Raw genomic sequence first — 24,800 nt, 5'->3', positions numbered from 1 at the left:
GCAAAAGGATGACTTAAAATGATTAATTTTCTGTCTCAAATTTTTCATGGGTGATTGTTAAGACAGTCTTTGGTAACCTACGACTTTAAAGTTTTCCTTGGATAATAAATGGCACTGAATTCATTGGACATCTAGGTCTTTTTCAAATGAAATAAGATACTAAAGCACTGATTACTGAAGGCAGGTTTGTGCTTTTGGCTTCTTACTGCAGAGAAATGAAGAATATTTGAGTGCTTGAAAACACACTTTGTGTTTAATAGATTCATAAATTTGCCATCTAAAGGTATCTGGTGTGACATTCACAATTGGTTTCTAATGCGGTTTTCACTGGAGACCAAGGTTTCTAAGAGTTACAATATTTCTGCTAAATGTAATTAAAACTGATGGAAATAAGGGAAACAACTTTGAATGAAAAAGCTGTAAAAGGTTTATGAGGGGAAATTTTTGGAAAAGAATTTTATATGCTGTCAGGACTAAAGTTGAAACAAATGGATATTAAAAGTACACTGGTGTAAGACTGAAGTTTTGCTTTTTTCTCTGTTCAAAGATAGTTTTCTTGAATTGCTGGCTTGCACTTGATAAGAAAATGTAAACAAAGGTTTTTTTTCTTTTGTCTGCCCTGAGAACTGGTTTCTATGTTTTGTCTTTATCAAGTCTTTCATCACACCGTTAAAACTTTAAAAATTAAAGGAGCCAAGTTTTGCTAACTATATAACCCTACATATTTGCCTTTGGAATCTCTTTCTGCCACTTTGGTTAAATAAATAATTACATTTTGAGCTTTGTAATGATCTGTAATCCACTATTCAGGCACGTGTTTTATAATTTTCTAGGTTTTTTAAACAAACTTCTCCGGATTTAAATTGTAAATGAAGTCTCTGACTCATTAGGCCTTTTTATTTGGTATGTTAAATTACTCTCGAAGCACTGTCAAATACAGGTAAGCCTTAGATTATGTTTGGGTAAATGCTATAACTATTCTAGAGAATATATGTAATTCCTGAAGTTTTAATACGTTTTGGTAATAAGGTCATCACTTGATGTTCTAATTATGAAAGTGTTATGTTTCACAGAAATAACCGGATGTCCCTGCCAGCTATATTGTAACCTATCATCAGATCTTTAACCATATCCATTTTGGAGTCTTTTCTCATTTAGTCAATTCTCACTCTCTTGTGACACGTCTCATCTTCAAGGAGATTCATAAAAAGGGCTTTTGACAAATACAGGTTTTTGATATCTTTAAGATCCTAAAACTAAAATTGGTAGAATTTCCAGAATTAACTAAAAAGCTGCTGAAAGTTCATTCAAACTGAACGAGAATTAGTAACATGGATGGTTTTTGTAACTCTTGTTTGAAACATTGCTGGTTCCTGGGGTGCCTGGGTGCCTCAGTGGGTTATGTGGCTGCCCTTGGCTCAGGTCATAATCAGCAGGGAGTTGGCTTCTCCCTCTGCCCCTCCCCCGGCTTGTGCGCACAAGCGGGCGTACGCGCTCTCTCTCTCTCAAATAAAATCTTTAAAAAAAACAACAAAAACGTCGCTGGTTCTCTAATGTTTACTCTACCAGATTAAAGAACCTTTCCCTTAAGATATCTATGACTTACAGAAATGTGATAAGTATTTATTTGTGAACAAACGGAAGCATTTAACTTTTCTTTCTAACTGAACCCTCTGAAATTCAGAAACTCTCAGTGAGCATTCTTTCTTACAGAGCAATCACAGTCATCTGCATAAGTTCAAGAAGAATCTGTTCTCCTTGCAATAGGACACATTGGAAATACTGGTTATGTTACCAAGGCTTTGGCTGGAATGTCATATTTGAGAGACATGCAGAGACTCAGATATGACCATAAAGCTTTAAGGAACTAAGACTGACTTTATGAAGCAATGAAGTCAATAAAGCCCCTTGGAAGTGCTGGCCTGATACCTTGCCTACAGAGTTCCCAGCAGTCTTAACCAGGTGAGCAGAGAATGTCACTCCCTGGCAGGTCCAAGAACCTCAGGATGCTTTGGGAACCTCGAGAAGAGGAATTCGCCCAAATCTACAGGTATTGCAGGCATGTCTGAAGGCAAGCACTTTGCTTGGCTTCTGGCCTACAGGGGCTACCAAATGTTCGATCGACATTCCTTATAAAAAGTTCCAGGAAAGCAGATTCTAAAAGATCTGTATGATCAATCACTATTCTTGCTTATGTAAATTATTAGGACAATTTTATTAAAATTGGACTTGTTTTACAAGCGAATTCGTTTTCATTTGGCTATCTGATTAAAAATGAGGGTAGTTACAGAGAAAAAGTGTTTCAACAACACATCTTTGTAGATATTAGATTTTTTTTTTTTTAAAGATTTTATTTATTTATTCATGAGAGACAGAGAGAGAGAGAGAAGCAGAGGGAGAAACAGGCTCCCAAGGAGCTGGAAGCCCGATGCGGGACTCGATCCCAGGACCCTGGGATCATGACCTGAGCCGAAGGCAGACGCTTAACCATCTGAGCCACCCAGGCACCCTAGATATTAGATTTTAAGCACTCGACACTCAACACTGGGTTTATAATTTGTTCTAACCATTAAACTACATTTTTTCTTTTGCTTCTGTAAAGTACCTCTTATTAATTACCTAATTGCTTGTGAAACAAGAGTATATGATGGCTAACACCACCTGCTATGCCATTAAGGCCCTTAAATAACTCTCAAAATGGCATTAAGATATTTTCATTGCTGCACAAGGTGAAAAAGTACTAGCATAAAAACAGATGTGGTATATATATTCCAGATGTCATCAAAATATAAGAGGATTGCTCAAACCAACGCTTTAAACGATCTCTCTTTCCTTTAGTGATTGGCTAAAGATCCTGGACTGGAGGACAATTATGGCCAACTGTCAAAGGTCTTTTATTTACGCGTCTCTTTCTCATAATAACATTAACCTTATTTTGTTGCCATTGCTGGTGCCGAGACTCCTTCACTGCTGTAACTTCCAGCTGACAGATGATCCTTTCTACTCAAGGAGGTTCATATATGTTGTCTACCTTGGACTGATTGCCTCTGTCTTTGGTAACTCCAATGTATAAATTCCCCCCTTGGGGCACCTGGGTGGCTCAGTTAGTTACACATCAGACTCTTCATTTCAGCTTAGATCATGATCTCAGGGTCCTGAGATGGAGCCCCACACTGGACTCTGTGCTCAGCAGGGAGCCTACTTGAGATTCTCTCTCTTCCTCTGCCCCTCCCCCTGCTCATGTGCTCTCTAATAAATAAATAAAATCTTAAAAAAAATATTCCCCACCTGACCAATGTTGACCCATAGGTAGGGACATCTCTACACCCCTATTCAGCAGGAAGAAGTTATAAAAGATTAGACCTTCCACCCTCAGCAACCTTAAAGATTTAAGGGTCAAAACTATTCAGGGGGAATGATGTGGGAAACAAAGGCAGAAGGAAATGTAGATAAAACTAAATTTCCTTATAACCTTCCCCCAATGACAAATACTTGAAATAGGCAGAGTATAACATTCCTCCAGGAAACTCCCAACTGTCTTAATGTTAATGCCTTGCTAAGGGAAAAACAACCTTAGCTTGACAACAGCCAGGCCTCCCCTACCCTGTGAGTCTCCTTTAGCATATGAAAATCCTTTTGGAACTTCACTGTCTTTACCTCCTCCAGCCCCAAAGTCTATCATGTTGCTCTTCACAATCCCAGGGCCGCAGCTCTTTAGACCACGGGGCCTATCTCTGTGCTTTAATAAAACCACCTTTTTGCAAACCCCCCCAAAAAATTAAATAATTAAAAAAAAAATTTTAAAGGAAAAAAATCAATAAATGATTCCAAAGGTTTTTTTAATTTCTGATTAAAAATATTTCATTTAAAAGCCAATCAAAAGAAGAGAACACTATAATAACAACAGCAATAAAAAAATTCACGGATTGCCTATGCTAGACAGGGATTACTACATATGTCAAATTTTACTGCATAAATGATGAATAGTCTTGAAACTACAAAGTTATATCTCCACTGAATTGGGGATGATAAGGATGGGGAGCCTGGCCGGCTTAGTCGGCAGAGCATGTTACCCTTGATCTAGGGGTCATGAGTTCAAGTGCCACCGCTGGGCCTGGAGCCTACTTTAAAAAAAAAAGAAGGAAAGAAAGAATTAGAGGATAAGTAGGTACAAGGGAAGCCATACCTGTTTTCCTAGTAAATTTTCATCTTTCAGCATATCATAGACTTTGGTAGCAGTCTCTCTCTGCTGTGCCATCCCACTGTCTCCTGTACCCTCGTAGGCAAAGTAAGGAAGAATATTTACAAGAATCTTTGGAAAGCAGTGTGTTAGAAGACTTTTCCAATCCTCATCAATCTGATTAGCAATGGACTTCACCTCATCAAAACGACTTCTAATCACCAGATGTGGGATCAAAACCTTGTAACATGATCTGAAAATATAAAATTTTTAAATATATGTTATATATAACTTCTCATAGTCAAATTTTAAATATAGCTCTTAACATAATGAAATGCTTTACTTAGTAAGCATGAGAGCATCACTTTATCTAGATCATTAAGCATTCTTACTCTAATTCTATAAATGGAGAAATGAAGTTAAACAAATTCTAAATAATCAACTACAGGAGGAAACAGATCTGAGAATATACCACCCTGATTCTATGATCAAAAAAAGTATGAACTGAATTTATTTCTTCTGTATAACCGACAGATGCAAAATTATTTCATTTATGTAAAATGAAATGTGAAAGAAATTCAAGCCATTAATGTAAATACTGTTATTGCCAAAATGAAAGAACAAGGGCCACTGAATAATTATGAACTGTTTTCCCATCATCCTGATACCTAAGCATTATTCTTTAGTTGTTCCAAACCTCTCCATTTTCAAAATTTTCTTCTCAAGAGTCAGGACTTAGCAAAATAAATATTTTTACATTAAACTTTAAATCTAACAAAAATAATGACAAAATGGTCCACAGCCAAGCAACAGGAAGGACGAACAATTTATCTTTGATTTGTCATAGGGAAGATTATCAAACATTAAAGCTGAAAGAGCCCTTAAAGACCCATGTAATTCCCGTACGGTACAGACTGAAAAACCAAGGCCCAGGGGTGCTCCGATGGCCCAGAGTCACACAGCTCATCACCAGCGCAGCGAGGGACAGATCCTAAGCCCTAGTGACCCCCTTCAATACATTTCAGTTCAAACAAGCGGCCCTGCAGCTCCTACTACACAGCCTCCCAGCTCCGTGTGCATGCGCGAATGCGTGCATGAACGTGTGTGCAAGGTGGGGTGGGGGGCTGCCAAACATTTCCATCTAATTTAAAATGAACATATTTCATATGTGCCATATGTAGACCTACCTATAGAAATCCTCAACATTTGTGTAGTTTAGCAAAATAAAAGGAAAAGAATATAAGCTATGTTCAGTATCTTGAAGATTAAGCCATTCCAAAACCAGATAATCCAAATGAGAAGCCATGAAGTCTTCTAAACGTCTGTATCCAAAAGTTTCAGAAACTTTCTCTAAGACCTGCACAAATCAGAAAGAAATCAATGCTTTAAGAAAGCAATGAAAAAAATAAATCACTTAAATCCTTTTATTTACAGTATAACTTTGAAGCAATCATTCAACCATTCTAAAGCTTGATTTCCTCATCTAGAAGGGGATAATAAAAGTACCTAGACTTCAGAAAGACTAAATGAGAAACACACATTTAATACAATTAGCCCTGAGCATGGCACACAGAAAACACTTAACGTTAAATGAATAAAAATGGAAAAATATAGTGTAATGTTCAACCTTTGATTATATTTCAAAGGAAGGTCTAAAGTAAATAATTCTTCTCAGTCCTAAATCTAAATGAGAAAAATCCAACCACTATAATCCACTTATAATATTAGGTAGTGTAGGGGCGTCTGGGTGGCTCAGTCTGTTAAGTGTCTGACTCTTGATTTTGGCTCAGGTCATGATCTCAGGGCTATGAGATGGAGCCCCGAGTCAGGCTCTGCATTCAGGGCGGGGGGTGGGGGGCGGTATCCGCTTGGCATTCTCTTCTTCTCCCTCTCCCTCTACTCCTCCCCTGCTCCCTCCCTCTCTAAGATAAATAAATCTTTAAAAAATAATAATTACGTAGTGTAGCAGTATACTTAAAAAAAAAAACTTATTTTAATACTGAGAGGTAAAAGATTAGCTTGTGTAAGGCTGATTACCTACAGGTTGGCCTATTATCCAGTTCCATGGAAACCATGCTGGTAGAATGCTGAATGGTCTATCAGGCCACTGATTTATCACTGGTTCATCACATGAACATCTACAATGGAAAGGTCTGGACCTTTCCAAACCATGAACGCTAGGTGGTGGAACAGGGCAAAGGCGAACATTCTACAACACCGTGCTGATGGAACTGCACTACTGGACTCAGGTGTTCCTTCCCTAGTTGTGCGACTTAAAAGTTTCACAGCTCTATGATCTGACTTCTGGCCCTGCTAGATCCCAAGGTTGTAACCCAGAATCTATCAGGCAAAACACTTGCTACTGCTCTTTGCTCCATGTGTTTTCCTCAATAAAAGCAATTCCAGAGGGCATGGTCTAGATGAGACGTCATTCATCCCTTAGTTCAAGAATACTTTGTGAAATACTTAATATAAAAAATGATACTGCATCCAAATAAACATACACTATTTAAAGAGTTACTACTTCCCAATATTCTCAATCTAAAAAATAAGACTGTCTCCAAGTCTTTAACAAGTGCCACTTTAAAATAAGCTTTAAAGTGGGGGAATGGGTCAGCCCAGTGATGGCTATTAAAGAGGGCAGTACTGAATGGAGCACTGGGTGTTATACACAAACAATGAATCATGGAACACTACATCAAAAACTAATGATGTATGGTGTTTAACATAATAAAATAAAAATAAAAATAAATAAAATAAGCTTTAACTTTTTTAATTATTTAAAAGTTACCCAAGGAGGATAATAAAAAATATTCATCCACATGTACCTTTTTAACGAGGTGAGGTTCTAGTCCATTCTCTTTCACAGACTTGCACAGCGCAAACAAAGCCTGTTTTTCACAGACTGGGCTACAGCATAAAATCACAGCTATCGTCATCAGTAAAACAGATTTTCTATTATAAGTTTCATCCAAAAGTTCAGGGTTCTCAGCTCTGTGGGACTTGAAAAGAATTTTAAAAATAATAATATAATGTAAATATATAAACATTACAAATAAACCTATCAGTCTAGGGGTGCCTGGGTGGCTCAGTCATTAAGCATCTGCCTTCGGCTCAGGTCATGACCCCAGGGTCCTGGGGTCCAGCCCCACATTGGGCTCCCTACTCAGCAGGGAGTCTGCTTCTTCCTTTGCCCCTCCCCCTGCTTGTGTTTCCTCTCTCGCTATGTGTCAAATAATTAAATCTTAAAAAAAAAACAAAAAACCTGTCAGTCTAAAATCGATTTACCCATTATAACATCTAATGAGCAGCCACTGAGCAGTGTTAAATCCCAAAGTGATGGAGTCAAGGGCAGAGATCTGAGAAAATATCAAAGTTTCTGTAGAGGGACAACTGTTTCTGATAAGATCTTATGGAAAGAATTCACAAGCCTTTCAGTGAAGTATAAAGCACTAAAGAAAAACAAGAAAGAACTTTCAAGAAGGACAATCTGATGGTTATCAGAGGGGAGGTGTGAAGATGGGTTAAACGGGTGATGGGTATTAAGGAGGGCACTTGTTATGATGAGCACCGGGGGATGTATGGAAGTACTGAATCACTGTACTGAACACCTGACACTAATGTAACACTGTAGGTTAACTAACTGGAATTAAAACAACTTAAATAAAAAAAAATTGCAAGAAGGTGAGAATGATTATAAGCTCCTTTTCCATGACGAAGTATGTATCCTAAGATGCTTTTATTATCTTTATTGATAGCTCTTTATACTTTAAAAAATGCTGTCACATGTACTGTCAAAAGTAAAAATAAAATCCTGGACAACTAGGCAACTAGACAGAATACATGCTTCTAATTTAATGACCAATCATTATAATATCCCAACAGACATAAACATTTTTTAACTGGCTATAATTGATAAAAGTTCCTGGGGGGGCCTGGATGGCTCAGTCGGTGGAGCATGGGACTCTAGATCTCGGGGTTGTGGGTTCAAGCCCTACATCAGGTGTAGAGATGACTTAAAAATAAAATCTTTAAAACAAAAAAAAGTTTCTCTTCACATTTTGAAAACTCTGCTACTCACTGACCCTACTTCTGTTTTTCTGGAACAAGGAAAAGAGCCAAATTCCTTTACTGAATGGCCATCGCTGGCATGTTTGGAGATTGCTATGAGGCCCCCACTATGTCAGCTCCTCCACGGGCTCCTTAAGAGAAACACATCTACAGACTCTTTTAACATCCTAGTTAAAAATCTGCTTTTACTCAGAACCAAACAAGCTGGTTGCCCTCTATAATGTACAGAGGATCCCAGATCCAGGACAGTATGCTTCTATTAATGATGTCTAGGACAGCATTTGCTTCTCCTGGTAACTATTACAATGGGGATTCACAGAGTGCTCTCAAGATGTAAAACTTCTTAGGACTTTTTACAAATGAATTTCTATCAGGTCAGTATTTTCCCTTTTTGCCCAAGACAGGATAATCTTAAAATGTATGGTATACATCTCTATTAAGTTTTATATTATTCACATTCATTTTTCCAGTCTATTGAAACTTTTATTTTTGAAATTCACATTGTTTCATGCACTGTCCTTTTCAGTTTTGTGCTATCACCGAGTAGGTAGTATTTGGTTAACCGTCTCACATATTTTTTACGAACACACCAAGGCTTAAAAAAGATAATTTCTTTTTTTTTAAGATTTTATTTATTCATTTGAGAGGAAAAGAGAGAGCACAAGCAGGAAGGAGAGAGAGAAGCAGGCTCCCTGCTGAGCAGGGAGCCCCATGTGTGGGTCAAGCCCAGGACCGAAGGCAGACGCTTAATTGAGCCACCCAGGCGCCCCTCTTTTTTTTTTGGAGATTTTATTTATTTGACAGACAGAGAGAGAACACAAGCAGGAGGAGCAGCAGGCAGAGGGAGAGAGAGAAGCAGGCTCCCTGCTGAGCAAACACATAGAGGTTAAGCAACATGCCACTGAACAACCGATGCGTAAAGCGAAGAAATCAAGAGGACATCAAAAAAATGTATGGAAACAAATATGGAAACACAATAATCCAAAATCTTTGGGACATAGCAAAAGCAGTTCTAAGAGGGAAGTTTATAGCAATACCTCAAGAAAACAACAAAAATCTCAAATAAGCAACCTAACTTTACACCAAATGGAACTAGAAAAAGAACAAAGGCCAAAACTCGTAGAAGGAAGGAAGTAAGAAAGATTAGAGAGGAAATAAATAAAAGAAACTAAAAAAAAAAAGAAAAGACCAATGAAACCAAGGGCTGGTTCTCTGAAAAGATCGACAAAATTGATAAACCTTTATTTAGCGAGACTCATCAAGGGAAAAAAAAGAAGACTCAAATAAAATCAGAAACGAAAGAGCAGAAATAACAACCGGCAGCACAGAAAGACAAAGGATTATAGGAGAACAGTATGAAAAACTATAGGCCCACAAACTGGACAACCTAGAACAAATGGAGAAATTTCTAGAAACACACAGTCCCAAAACTGAATCAGGAAGATACAGAAAATGTGAACAAGTTACTAGTAAGGAAATTGAGACAGTCATCGAAAAACTCCCAATGAACAGAAGTCCAGGGCCAGATGGCTTCACATGTGAATTCTACCAAACATTTAAAGAGATAATACCTATTTTTCTCAAACTACTGCAAAAAATAAAAGAGAAAGGAAAACTTCCAAATTTATTCTATGAGGCCAGCATTACCCTGATACCAATACCAGACAGATGCCAAAAATAGAAAGAAAAAGAACTACAGGCCAATATCCCTGATGAACACAGATGCAAAAATCCTCAACAAAATAATACCAAACTGAATTCAACAAGACATCAAAAAAGATCACTCACTGCAATCAAGGGGATTTATTCCAGGGATGCAAAGATGATTCAATATTCACAATCAATCAATGTGATACATCATATTAACAAGAGGAAGAATAAGAACCATATGATCCCCTCAAGACATGCAAAAAAACATTTGACAAAATACAACATCCTTCATGATAAACACTCTAAAAAAGAGGGCTTAATAGGAACAAACCTCCACATAATAAAGCCATCTATGAAAAACCCACAGCGAAGATTATACTCAATACTGAAAAACTGAAAGCATTTACTCTAAGAACAAGAACAAATAAAGGATGTCCACTCTTGCCATTTTTATTCAACACAGTACTGGAAGTCCTAGCTGCAGCCATAAGACAAGAAGTAAAAGGCATCCAAATTGTTAAGGAAGAAGTAAAACTGTCTCTATTTACAGATGACATGATAATACACACAGAAAATCTTGAAGACTCTATCTAAAAAGTATTAGAACTCATAAATGCATTCAGCATACTGTTGCAGGATACAAAATTTATACACAGAAATCTGATGTACTTTTTTTTTTAAGATTCTATTTATTCATTTGACACAGAGAGAGAGAGAGAGACAGCGAGAGGGGGGACACAAGCAGGGGGAGTGGGAGAGGGAGCAGTCTCCCCACTGAGCCAGGAGCCCGACGCAGGGCTCGATTCCAGGACCCCAAGATCATGACCAGAGCCAAAGGCAGACACTTAACTGACTGAGCCACCCAGGCACCCCTCTGTTGCACTTTTATACACTAATAATGAAGTAGCAGCAAGAGAAATTAAGAAAACAATGCCATTTACTATTATACAAAAAAAAATGAAATACCTAGGAGTAACTTTAACCAAGGAGGTAAAAGACCTATACTCCGAAAATATAAGATATTGATGAAAGAAATTGAAGATGGCACAAAAAAATGGAAATATGTATCATGCTCTCAGATCGGAAGAATATTGTTAAAATGGCCATACTATTCAAAGCAATCTACAGATTTAATGCAATTCCTACCAAAATAACGATAGCATTTTTCACAAAACTAGAACAAATAATCTTATAAAATGTGTATGGGACCAGAAAAGACCATGAATAGCCAGAACAGTCTTGAAAAAGAACAAAACCAGAGGTATCACAATCCCAGATTTCAAGATATACTACACAGCTACAGTAATCAAAACAAGATGGTACTGGCATAAAAGAAAGACACATAGATCAATGGAACAGAAAAAAGAGGCCAAAAATAAACCCACACTTATATGGTCAAGTAGCCTACAACAAGGAAAGCAAGAATATACAATGGGAAACAAATAGTATCTTCAAGAAATGGTGCTGGGAAATCTGCCAAAAAAATAAAACTGGACCACTTTCTTATACCATACACAAAAATAAACTCAAAATGGATTAAAGATCTCAATGTGAGGAGTGCCTGGGTGGCTCAGTCGGTTGGGCGTCTGCCTTCAGCTCAGGTCCGATCCCAGGGTCCTGGGATCGACACTCGGGTCGGGCTCCCTGCTCAGCAGGGAGTCTGCTTCTCCCTCTCCCTCCCCCTGGTTGTGCTTTCTCTCTCTCTCTCTGATAAATAAAATCTTAAAAAAAAAAAAAAACACACATCTAAATGTGAGACCTGAAACCGTAAAATTTCTAAAAGAAAACAAAGGCAGTAATCTCTTAGACACCGAAATTAGCCACATTTTTCTGAATATGCCTCTTCTGACAAAGAAAACTAAAGCAAAAATAAACTATTAGGACTCCACCAAAATAAAAAGCTTTTCCAAACTGAAGGAAACCATCAACAAAACTAAAAGGCAGCCTACTGAAAGAGGATGTTGGCAAATGATATATCTGATAAAAAGTTAACATCCAAAATATTTATTAGAAAGAACTTCTATAACTCAATACCCAAAAAACAATTTGATTAAAAAATGAGCAGAGTACCTAAATAGACATTCTCCCAAAAACATACAGATGGACAACAGACACATCACCATCAGTGAAATGCAAATCAAAATTGGGAGTGAGATATCTATCACCTTACACCTGTCAGAACGGCTGGTACCAGGAAGACAAGAAATAAAGAGTGCTGGGAGGATGTGGAAGGAAGGAAAGCCTCACGTACTGCTGCTGGGCATGCAAGCTAGGGCAGCCACTGTGGAAAGCAGTACGGAGGTGCCTCCAAAAATTGAAAACGGAAATCCCTTATGATCCAATAATTTCACTACTGGGTACTTACTCAAACAAAAACACTAATTTGAAAGATATACGCACTCCTATGCAATATTTACAATATCCCAGTGATGGAAGTAACCCAGTGTCCAGTGATAAATGAATGGATACAGGAGATGTGATGGGTGGGGGGGTATGTGTGCAGGGGTGTGTGTGTGTGTGTGTGAGCAATGGAATATTACTCAGCCATAAAAAAACGAGATCTTGACATTTGCAACAACATGGATGGACCTAGAGGGTATAACGCTAAGTGAAGTAAGTCAAAAAAAGACAAACACCAAATGATTTCATTTACATGTGGAATCTAAGAAACAAAACAAATGAACAAAAAATCAGACTTTAAATACAGAGAACTGGTGGTTGTCAGAGGGGAGACGGGTGGGGGAATAGGTGAAACAGAGAATGGAGACTAAGAGGTACAAACTTCCATCTATAAAATAAGTAAGTCACAGAGATGAGAAACACAGCACAGAGAACACACTCAGTAACACGGTAATAATGCTGTACGGTGACGGCACTTACCACGGCAGGCACGAGTCATGCACAGAATCACCATGTTATACATCCGAAACTAATATAACACTGCAGGTTAACCCCACTTCGATTTAAAAAAATTTTAATAAAAAAAGAAAGCCATTTGTACTCCCACAAAAACTCAGTAAATTTTGTTTTTTCCCCCACAAAAAACAGTACATATACGTTGAACCAAAAGAAATTGTCATTATTGGACTAATTCTAACCAATTTTAATTAATTCACACAGTTGTTTTAGTAAACTGGTGGACGCAAACTGTCTTAGGCCACACTGGTAAAGTAACAGATGGCATATTTGTAAGAAGTATGTGATAAAAGCAATTAAGCGTTGCTAAAATTACCACTTCTCTCATTCCTTCCTGAGCTTTCAAGTACGCGTTTTCAAAAGCTGTTTGCTGAAGCTTCAAAGGAAGTGCTTTTAATAATGTGGAAGAACCTCTGTATTTCATATCCTGGAATAACCTTAAAAAAATAAAGCAAAAAGTCAAATAATTTTTTACCTTAAACGTTATTTTCCAAAGCATATTATGGGACACAAATAAATCACACTGTGAGATATACTAGCATACTGAGCCTTCTTTCAAAAAACCTAATGAAATCTAAGCCCATTTAAACAGGTTCAGATGCACTGGTTAATAACAGGTCTTTAGAATATACTCCCTTTTCTCCTAGAACTGAAAGGGTCTCAAAAAATCTTTTAGCTTACAGCCCAAACTTAAAAAGTCCTGACCTCAAAAGAGCCCATAAAGAAAAATTATCCTCTGATCAAACACCAAGCCTTAGACTCCCGTCCCCCTGTTCTAATTTTAAAAAGTGTTCTCTCAGGGCGCCTGGGTGGCTCAGTTGGTTAAAACGTCCAACTCTTGATCTCAGCTTTTAGGTCTTGATCTCAGATCTTAAGGTCAAGCCCCGTGCTGGGGTCCATGCTGGGCGGGGAGCCTAGTTAAAAAAAAAAAAAAAGCGATCTTGTCCTGCAAAGTGGATAGCTTTATGCCTTGATGATCTATTTAATTTTTTTATGTGATGGAAAAGAGCTGACCAGTGCTCTCTGCATAATATCCTATCATATTTAAGGACAACTCTGATCAATTTTGTCCTTTCTGCTTTTTTAGTAACCAAAGCTTTTATACTTTTTGGTGTTCTCTGATTCCTCCAGGTTCTCTAACATCTCTTACAATAGCCCACTATTAAATATCAACAATAACCAAAAAGCAAAAAAATTCCAAGAGATGTTACGTTCATGCCATTCTTGAATTTATACATTTTTTAAATCTTAAAGAGGTTTTCCAAAGCCACCACTGCACTGCTTTATTACATTTAACTTGTGGTTCTCCATATCCCCAGATCTTTAGCTTTGGTGTGTATTTTCCACCTTTTAAGGACTTGAAGTAAAGCTCACATTCATTAGCAACCCTTACAATGCAAGTTCTGAAAAGCATCCTATACCTGAGGGATTAGACATGATTCTGATTTGTGAAAATACTACTGTCAGCACAAACTATGCACACATGTTAGGTTTATCTAACACATACATTTATGTGACTGCTGCGGCAATTTCTTTATAGCAATGTTTAATTACTGATTACTTACATCTGAATAGTAAAGTTACCCAAATGATTTTCAGTTTTGGTGATTTTAAAGCATAATGTAAGTTCCTTTTTCAAACATTTATTTATTTTATAAATTACTGAACACCTACCACATGCCATAATTGTTTTTGGTGCTGAGTATACAGCAATGAACAAAACAGACAAAAAAACCAATGACTTCTAGCAGCTTCTATTTAAGCTAGATGTGTTACATTTAAAATATAACATTTCAAGTGCTCATGCATGCTACTGAGAAAGATAAAGGAGAGAGGTACTTTATTTGTAGGGAGTGGAAGGTGGGAAAGGCAGAGATAGGTTATAATTTAGATCTTAAAAATCAAATGGACAACCTGAGAAACATGCAGTGCTAGGGAATTAATCTTGCTTCTTCAAGTACTCACAGAACAGGTTTCTAGGATAGGATTACTCCAGTGCCCAACTGTATGTTCACTCACATGAACATAACTGTAATTAGCACACTGTGACATGTGCTCATTTTCTTTACAAACTCCTATAAAATACGAAGTAATAGCCAAACATTCCACGCGTCCCGTCAGTGGGAGCAGACACACCTCATTCAACTCCACCACTTACTGCCTGCAGGGCACTGAGCTAGTTACTTTCTCTCTTGAAGCCACTTTTCATTTACAAACTGGAGGCAAGGACAGTGTCTAAGTGATAGGACCGTCAGAGTTAAGAGAAAGCATCCAAGCCAGGTGTACAGTGGCTCCTCGGCCGACGCCGGCTCTTTTTCATGCCACAGCCAGTGAGCCACGGCGGCGTTACACGACATCGCCACCTGCGGCATCTCAGACTCTTCATGAAGGCAGGACCCATTACCTGTTGATTGACTCTGCAGCCAACATGCCCACTTGATGATGATTATCAGCAAGAAAATGTGGAAATACTTCATTTACAGGAAAGTCTTTTCCCATTACATTAAGAATAGCCCATTTTGAATAAGGATCGGTCTATGGGAAAAGAACAACTGGTGTTAAATACGAAATACTAAGAGAAAAATCACCCATTGACAAAAACAAACAAAGGCTACTTTAGAAATTTCACTGGAGACCTTACTAATAATTAACATGGATAACTCACCTCAAGCAAAGTTTTAAGGCACTTTACTAGTGCCATTCTTACAGGGAATGTGCATTTCCCCTCCTTTGCTAGGTGCCTGAAATAAAGTGTTTCAGAGTCAAATAATTATTCCAGTAAAACCACAGTCAAAAAAAAAAAAAATCATTGGGTATGACTAATTCAATTTCTAATTATTCTTATCCTTCCAAAATTTCTTTCCATACTAAATTTAATTCTCATCATGTGGCATATGCCAGTCAATATTCTCAACTTTCGTAAAAGAAGTTAGTTTGAAAATGAGTTCATTTTAGGGGTGCCTGGGTGGCTCAGTTGGTTAAGCATCTGCCTTCGGCTCAGGTCGTCCTGGGATCAAGCCCCGCATCGCGCTCCTTGTTCAGCTGGGGATCTGCTTCTCCCTCTCCCTTCCTGCTCACGCTCTCTCTTGCTCTCTCTCTCTGACAAATAAGTAAAATCTTAAAAAAAAAAAAAAAGGGAGTTCGTTTTAATGTATCTTATTCATTTTATATGATTATACCTCATCTAGGGGCTACCACACTTCAGCTCACCAGGTCATAAACTTGCTTTAAAAGGAAAACATTTGTGAAGTTTTGTTCTCATATCAAAGACTTCAAAACCACATTCTATACCAATTCAGAAGTCCTTATCAATCAAGTGGGTCAATGGGTTCTAAATCGCATACATGTGCTCCTCAGTGTCATAAAGTTACGTCACACTCTGTGCATAAAATACCCAGATGGTGACAAGGCCAGTGTGTTCACTAAGCTCTTCACACAATTAAGGAGGAAAACAGGAGCTACATTCTACCATTGTTAAAGGTTGTATATAGTTACATTCAAGGATTAGCCAAGTCACTAAGGTAGAAATGCAAAGTCTGCAATTGTATCCAGAGTAGCAAAGAAAATTAAGAACTCTGCAAAATACTCTGCACCTACCAGAATGCTCCAATCACTGTTAGAAACTGCCCCTGAGCATCCCTTGTGTTTTCAGCATCCATATCGCCCTGACACAGGTTCCTCACTACAGGAACGAAGTGGTCTAAGACTGTTTTACAAACATCCTGGTCACGGCGATACAAAGAACACACATTGCTGCAGTGGAAAAAGTTTAACTTTGTGAGTAGAACAGAACATACCAGTTAGCTTATAAATTTAAAGTGAAAATAACAGATGGCTTTAATTTCTTACGATAGTGGTTTTAGAAGTTCAACAACCTCTTCCATTGGCAAAGGATATTCTTCTCCAGGAAGCTCCTTTAAAAGCACTAGATACTAAGATAATTGAAGAGAAAAAGATCATTTTTTTCCATAAATCATTTGCTTATATATGTAACCATAAATTCATCCATGAATGCATGCACATATACACACATGCACACAAAAAAGACCAGTGAATTTTTAAAGGAGGCAGTATAGTAAAAAAAAGTCTGAGGTTAAGCAGCTGGATTCAAATGCTGGCACTACAATCTATTACTTGTGTGGTTAAAAAACTTGCCTTGTCACCTGAGCCTTTGTACTCTCACCTATAAATGGGGATATAGCACACACCTGGCCAGATTACTATGAGGAATAAAGGAAATGAATGTAAATGTCTAGAATTTATTGTTGGAATTCAATAAATAAGTAGTTGTTATCACTGCTGGGGTTAAGAGCCTGAGCAAGAATCCGAAACTACCGTTACATTCCTACCCTCCAAAAATAATGCCTGGGGATAAGACTTCAATAGTTACAAACTGTTCTAGGAATGAATTTTGGACAGCAGAGATAACTGTGGGCAGGGAAAAAGTCATAAATACCTTGAGTTATCTTCCTATAGAGCAACCGTGTAGGGTTCTCTATGCTATTGTGGATACCAAAGAGCACTCAGCAACTACCAGGTATAATCATGGTAGTTACAACTAGGCAGCCAGTTTCGGAGAGTTGCCAAATCCCTTTCTAGCTATAATAAGAAATCAGAAGAGTTTTTTTTCCTATCATCTACATGTAGAAAAATGTTTCTTACTCCTCAGATATAAAAGAAAACTAAACTGGACCATTTTAAATATTTGCCTTGAGAATCATATATTCGATGTTACTGAGTGTCTTAAACTGATTTGAAGAACCAAAGCCTCAAGAAAAGCACCCAGCCCTACTCACTGGCCGGGGCTGGAGACTTGACTAGTATGCTGGGGTCAAAACCAGGGAATCAAACAGGATTCAACCAAGCACATTTGCTGGGATCAAAGGATCAACCAGCTTGTTCACTGCAGCTGGAACATGACAAGGGATTCTACCAGGGACACAACGTACATGACTACAAGAGGTTCTACTCACGGAATCCCCTGGCATGTTTCCCAGGGCTGAGGAAACACAGGCATGTTTGCCAATTTTCTGGGACTGGGGGCATGACCACAGACTCACCCACCGTAACTGTCAGCCAGAGGCTCTCCCTCAATGTTCACCGATGCTGGGGCAAAGGGGGTGATGGGCTACATGGTCAGGAGGTATGTTACATATAAGAATTCTGAGTAAACAAGTAACTATATTGAAGGTAAGTGGGAAGCCGGCTTTCTTACTGCTGGAAAAGGGAGCTACAAGTATGGAAAGAGAAAAAAACAAATTCTACAATGTCGGACTGGAATTGAAGGTTTCATCTACCAGCAGATGGACAGACTGATGGGGGCAGGGCAAGAGAGGGATTCCTTTTCTAACATTCTCACCAAAACCTAAATCTAATTACAGAAACAGACAAATCTAAAGTGAGGGCTCCTAGAGAACAAGTGGCTATACTATTTAAAAATATGAAGGTCAGGAAAGAGAAGGAGAAACTAAGGAACTGCTCCCAGTTCAAAGAGACTGAACAGACTTGACAACTAACTGCAATGATACAATGTTAGTTTCCCGATTAGCAGAGTATCTATAGGAGAGTATCACTGTTTCTGGCACATACAATGAAGTTTAAGGGGCATCACATCAGCAACTTAATCTCAAAATGTTTTGAACAAAAGACGTGTGTGCATGTGTGGGGGGGGGAGGGAGAGCGCGCCCACGTTCACACAGAAAGAGAAAATGAAAAGGCAAATCTGGTGAAATGTTAACTGTGCAAGTGTATGAAGGGAATAGGAGAGAATCCCTGTAGTACTGTAATTTTACTGTCACTTTGAAATTATATCAAAAAATATTTAAAGCGTATATTAACAAACTGGAATTAAAAAAAAAACTTGGAAAGAAAAAATATTTAAAGCAAAAACAAAACTTTAAAGCAAATAAACTAAGGTAAAAGCAAGATTCAGAGTTCAACTACAAGGTTATGTATTATTTTCACAACAGAGTCTGTGTTTCTTAGCCTACTTTAAAATAATTTATAATAATTATACCTGAAGATAATAAATCTATCCAAAGTCCATGCAAGTCTTAATGTTTCAGGATCCACTTAAAATTTTTTCACAGTACATTAAAAGAAAAAGTGTATTTTATAACTAGCATCAGACTCATTCCTAAGGAAGCAATTTCAAGCCATCAAAGGTACTACATGATTCTTATATGTCAGTCTGCTACATTTATCCAGCAACAACAGACAGAATTGAAGATATGTCACTTTCCCTTAACTCACCATGTGTAGGTGGAGAGATTTAGTAGGGTCTAGCATGCTAGTATCAATTAACATTAACAATTTCCTCCGAATATCAGCCGCTCTGAATGACACAGGACTGGTCTGAGCAGTAGTTACACACACACACAAGAACTTGAGCATGTCTAAGAGAAGTAGATCTTGCTTTGACAGATGTTCTTCAGCTAAAGGATTCACGGCAGCTGAAAATAAAAAGCACTTATTAAAACTAAGAGAGGGATACAGGAAACACATATTGAACATTAGCTCAAATATAAAAAAAAAGAGAGATAAAAGTATATGGAAAGCAAAACTATGGTGAAATTGATTACACACTAAAAGCTTCAAAATTCTTCATGAAAAGTTACCCTAGGATTCTATCATCCAGAAATAATCTATAGGAAAATCTATACAGACAAATTCATTACAGTACTGATAAGTATAGAGAAAAAGGAATCTAAATTTCTGACAAGAAAAAATGGTCAACTGAATTATGATGTATGTTAACTGGGATATTATGAAGCCATTAAAAAGGATAATTATCAATACAAATAGCTTAATGAAAAAAAACACTTCTAATTGTTAAAATGAACAAGGTATAAAAAAAGCATTTGAGGGCGCCTGGGTGGCTCAGTTGGTTGAGCGACTGCCTGGCTCAGGTCATGATCCTGGAGTCCCGGGATCGAGTCCCACGTCGGGCTCCCTGCTCAGCGGGGGGTCTGCTTCTCCCTCTGACCCTCTTCCCTCTCGTGCTTTCTATCTCTCATTCTCTCTCTCTCTCAAATAAATAAATAAAATCTTAAAAAAAAAAAAAGCATTTGAGGGGCGCCTGGGTGGCTCAGTCATTAAGCGTCTGCCTTCAGCTCAGGTCATGATCCCAGGGTCCTGGGATCAAGCCCCGCATTGGGCTCCCTGCTGAGCAGGGGGCCTGCTTCTCCCTCTCCCACTCCCCCTGCTTGTGTTCCCTCTCTTGCTGTCTCTGTCAAATAAAAAAATAAAATCTTTAAAAAAAAAAAAAAGCATTTGAATGTTGATGATTATAATAATGGAAAAAGGTTAAAAGTGATGGCCGTATGGGTGTTTTCACTCTCCTGCTGTTTTCCAAATAATCCATCACATGGTTCTACTTCTTTAGTGAATATTTTAAATTCCTCTCATGAAGAATAAAATGAGTAATTAATAAAAGTCAATTAATAATCAGAGAAATCTAACATACACAGAAGGGAACAAACTTAATAGACTATGTAAGGGAAAATAAAATGAGCATAAAATTGGTATGTATGAGGCCTTTTACACTGCCAAATGCATACAAAGAGGTAAAAGCAATCCCAAACAGTAAATGCATCTTTACCGAAAGTACTTTGGCCGTCTCCAGACATGCCCGCTTCACTAGCGCCGGAGTCACTGAACAGATTCATGGACGACTGATCCTCCACCTCCATCATATTTTCATCAGGATCGTCTTCCCCTGATTCTACTTCTCCAAAGTCAAAGGGCTTTCTGATAAAGGACGCCTTCAAAGAAGAAAAAGAAATGTTCAAACTGGCTTCTTTCAGAAGCATGATGTAGTTAAAATTCAACTATTCAAACAAATCAAGATTCATGTGTATGAACACTGCAGTATTTCTATTAAGTGTCCAACAATGAAAAATGGATAAACTGCAATAGGTCTATATAATAATAATATGCAAACTTTTTAAATAATTTCTTTTTTCAATGTTTATTTATTTGAGAGAGAGCAGGAGGAAAGACTATGTGCGAGCAGGGGGAGAGGGAGGGAGAGAATCCTCCCCGCTGGGCGTGCCAGGAACCTGAGAGATCACAACCTGAGCCAAAACCAAGAGTTGTCTGCCTAACCAACTGAGCCACCTAGGAGCCCCAAAATAATTTCTTATATTAAGCTTTATAATACCCAAAATTGATGAGCATATGGGGAAAAGTATAAATTGGTATGACTATTTTGGAGGAAAGTGATAATATCCATCAAAGAGTAAAATTCACATTCCTTCTGAACAAGCAATTCCAGTGCTAGAATTTATTCTACATCCCTCATATGCACAAATACAAATAGACAAAAGTACAAGAATCTTTACTCCAAAACTCTTTGTAACAATAACAAAAAAATAGAAAACACTTCCAATGTTAAGGTCAGATGGGCTAAAAATACAAATATACCATTCCCAATAATGAAATACAATGCTACTATTAAAAAAACGTAAAGAATAGCAGCATGTAGCAACATGGAAAAATGACCAAGATTTATTATTAAGTGAAAATAACCAAGTTCCAGATATATCTGAGTATCTACTGCATGTGCCAGGCACACACAGACAAATGAGCATGTGTAGCATAAGCCCGTTTGTATGGAAGAAAAATAAATACCACAATGCAAATATGTTGTCTGGTAAAATTTTTGTTTTATTTATTTTTTTTTCCAGAGAGAGCAAGAGCGTGCAAGCAGGGGCGGGGAAGGGGGGTGGGAGAGGCAGGGGCAGAGGGAGGAAGAGAATCTTAAGGAGGCTCCACGCATAGTGCAAAGCCCAAAGCACGGCTCAATCTCACGACCCTGAGATCATGACCTGAGACAAAACCAAGAGTCGGACATTCAACCAACTGAGCCACCCAGAGATCCCTTCTGTTTTTATTTTTAAGGATGATTTTTTTTTTAATTTATTTATTTTGACCAAGAGAGGGAGAGACAGTGAGAGAGGGAACACAAGCAGGGGAAGTAGGAGAGGGAGAAGCAGGCTTCCCGCTGAGCAGGGAGCCCGACGCGAGATTCGATCCCAGGACCCTGGGATCATGACCTGAGCCGAAGGCAGATGCTTAACAACTGAGCCACCCAGGCACCCCAGGATAGATGATTATTTTGATTTCTGCTACTATTACACAGAAATAAGTATAAGCCTGGGTGCCTGGGTGGCTCAGTCGTTAAGCGTCTGCCTTAGGCTCAGGTCATGATCCCAGGGTCCTGGGATCGAGCCCCACATCGGGCTCCCTGCTCCGCGGGAAGCCTGCTTCTCCCTCTCCCACTCCCCCTGCTGTGTTCCCTCTCTCGCTATCTCTCTCTCTGTCAAATAAATAAATAAAATCTTTAAAAAAAAAAGAATTAAGTATAAGCCTAGATGATTAGTTTCCAATCATTCAGTCTATTATTCATTATCGAAAAATTAAAAGCTGAACAGTATGTAAGGTACCGACATTAAGAAGCAAACAGTATGTTCCTAAAACAAAGTAACTTTAATTTCTGTATTTAAAAAAATCAGGGCGCCTGGGTGGCTCCGTTGGTTAGGCGACTGCCTTCGGCTCAGGTCAGGATCCTGGAGTCCCGGGATCGAGTCCCACATCAGGCTCCCTGCTCAGCGGGGAGTCTGTTTCTCCCTCTGACCCTCTTCCCTCTCATGCTCTCTCTCTCTCAAATAAATAAATAAATATTAAAAAAAAAAAAACAAAGATGCCACATTTTGTTAGATGTATCCCTACTGAAGAGAGATGTCAACGAAAAAAAATCTTAGAATCAGTGAAATAGGGTGGTAAAATAAACATACTTACCAAACTTCTACAAATATCTGCAATATCGTTCGTGAGCTTTGATGTCAACAATCGTAGGAAAAATCTAGATGCAATCTTATTTGGACTGGGCTGTAATTAAGACAAAAAAAACAAAAAAATAAAAAGTCATCCTGGGAGATAATATTTTCTCTATCTTAAATGAAATGTATATTTTTTTTTTTTACACTGGAAATTCTCTATCATAAGAAACATAAATAAACAGTTTACTATTAGGGCCAAGATATAAATTGAATTAAAAACACTAACCTCTTTTTTTAAAGTAATAACTATAGTCCATTAAATTATGTATAAACATTAAAGTAAAATACCAACTACCGACCCTAAACATAAGTAATAGAAGTTAGAGTTCACTCTTCCATTTCTTTTTCCCCACTTGCAAAAAAAAACAATGAAAAACAAATTAATTTTTTTTAAGAAAAACACATTATAAAATGAAAAGTATATACTGGTAATATTGTTATACAGCCATGTAGTTATCATTAGCTTTCAAAAAAACGTTTTTTCCAACTGTTACCAACACTTTGGGCTGGCTCAGCTATACCGTAGGCTTGGTCCCAATCAGAATAAAGATTACACAGAGCAGTAGCACTCTTTCTACCAAGTGTCACAGAAGACTGTCTGGGCAAAAGAGAGTAATGTATGTGGCTGGAGATGTTTATCTTCGTGGTGCTCGCTAGCCCTGGCATAGTGGTATGCACGTCACACAGCCAATTGTCAACAAATTATTAAATGAATAAAAACAGGGGCGCCTGGGTGGCTCAGCCGTTAAGTGTCTGCCTTTGGCTGAGGTCATAATCCCAGGGTCCTGGGATCAAGCCCTGCATCGGGCTCCCTGCTCAGTGGGAAGCCTGCTTCTCCCTCTCCCACTCCCCCTGCTTGTGCTCCCTCTCTTGCTGTGTCTCTCTCTGTCAAATAAATAAATTCTTTTAAATAAATAAATAAAATGAATAAAATATATATAGTTGTATATAAAAGCAGTAAAATAACCTCAGAAACCTTCCTGAAATGATGAACTGATTTCACAAGAAACTCAGATTACCTGTTGCTTTGTTCCTCCAGTTGCTTTTATTTACCATTCACTTTAATTTTAAATCAGTGTATAAATTTATGAATGGACCCAAAAACCAGTACTACCACCAACCAACCAATTATCAACCTCCTAGACAACCAGTCAAGTAAGAACATCTTACCTTGGTACAGTTACACAAGCAACTGGTACACAGATTCATCATATTTCTCAGTGAAGCAAACCTAGATTCCTCAGAGGTCTTATTTTTGAACAGAGTGATACTTTCTCCTGCACACTGCATTAGAGACTATTAAGAAAAGAAGGAAAAATCCAAACTCCAGTTAAAATTACAGTTCTGTGATTGCTTTCTGAAGTTTTACTTAAGAAGAAAAATGAAGTTTTTTTAGAAGTTATATTTGGTTGGGACGCCTGGGTGGTTCAGCCAATTAAGCATCTGCCTTTGGCTCAGGTCATGATCCCAGAGTCCTGGGATCGAGCCCCACATCGGGCTCCCTGCTCAGCGGGAAGCCTGCTTCTCCCTCTGCTCCTCCCTCTCTCCTTGCTCTTTCTCTCTTTCTGACAAATAATAAATAAAATCTTAAAAAAAAAAAGTTATATTTGGTTATACAGTGTAATTAAAAATCATGGTAACAATTTTTTAAATGACCTATCTTATACCTTGTTATCCTTACAAATCATACCACTGACTGAACAGCACTCAAAGATGAAAAAAAGTTTCACACTTAGAGCCTACCTGTATAACAATAATCAAGGATTCTTTAGGACACTTGATCAAAAGAAAAAAATTTTTTTAACATTTTATTTATTTATTTGAGAGCGAGAGTAAGAGAGCACAAGTAGGGGGAGGGGCAGAGAGAGATGGAGAAGCAGGCTCAATGTGGAACTTGATCCCAGAAACTGAAGATCAAGACCTGAGCTGAAGGCAGAAGCCCAATTGACTGAACCACCCAGGCGTCCCAAAGGAAAAACTTTTAAAAGTGCCCATAAAAATCAGTATTTTTGTTAATAAGATTAAATTTAATATGATATTATTTCAATTATTCTATTTATACTTGGCTTAAAACAACTACAAATGTTAAGGAAGAACAGATAGTATCATTTCTCTCAGATGGCATAAATGAAAGAGAAAGA

At 38.0% G+C, this 24,800-nt stretch overlaps 1 protein-coding gene across 13 annotated transcripts in view; it reads right to left on the bottom strand.

Moving 5' to 3' along the window:
- The window catches only part of ATM (ATM serine/threonine kinase), a 119,612-nt gene that overhangs the window by 63,168 nt on the left and 31,644 nt on the right, over positions 1-24,800 (bottom strand). For 12 of the 13 annotated variants that reach the window (XR_012381469.1, XM_073903696.1, XM_073903697.1 and 9 more), the window contains 12 exons: positions 23,830-23,955; positions 22,619-22,708; positions 20,418-20,580; positions 19,070-19,269; positions 16,667-16,749; positions 16,415-16,570; positions 15,483-15,558; positions 15,222-15,352; positions 13,134-13,254; positions 7,009-7,182; positions 5,368-5,537; positions 4,187-4,433 (listed from right to left, as the gene is read on the bottom strand). Coding sequence is in view for 12 of the 13 variants with exons in the window: in XM_073903696.1 (XP_073759797.1) it covers positions 4,187-4,433; positions 5,368-5,537; positions 7,009-7,182; positions 13,134-13,254; positions 15,222-15,352; positions 15,483-15,558; positions 16,415-16,570; positions 16,667-16,749; positions 19,070-19,269; positions 20,418-20,580; positions 22,619-22,708; positions 23,830-23,955 (1,737 nt within the window). In the remaining variant the exon portion in view is untranslated. Of the gene's footprint in view, positions 1-3,832; positions 4,125-4,186; positions 4,434-5,367; positions 5,538-7,008; positions 7,183-13,133; positions 13,255-15,221; positions 15,353-15,482; positions 15,559-16,414; positions 16,571-16,666; positions 16,750-19,069; positions 19,270-20,417; positions 20,581-22,618; positions 22,709-23,829; positions 23,956-24,800 lie in introns of those variants that run through there. The other variant, XM_073903698.1, reaches the window with a different exon arrangement.

This window comes from Callorhinus ursinus, unplaced genomic scaffold, assembly GCF_003265705.2.
Source record: "Callorhinus ursinus isolate GAN/ISIS: 27379988/994484 unplaced genomic scaffold, GSC_fseal_2.0 scaffold19, whole genome shotgun sequence".
NCBI lineage: Eukaryota > Metazoa > Chordata > Mammalia > Carnivora > Otariidae > Callorhinus > Callorhinus ursinus.
Note: the sequence above shows the minus strand (reverse complement) of the source record. Positions and strands in the feature narration are given on the sequence as shown.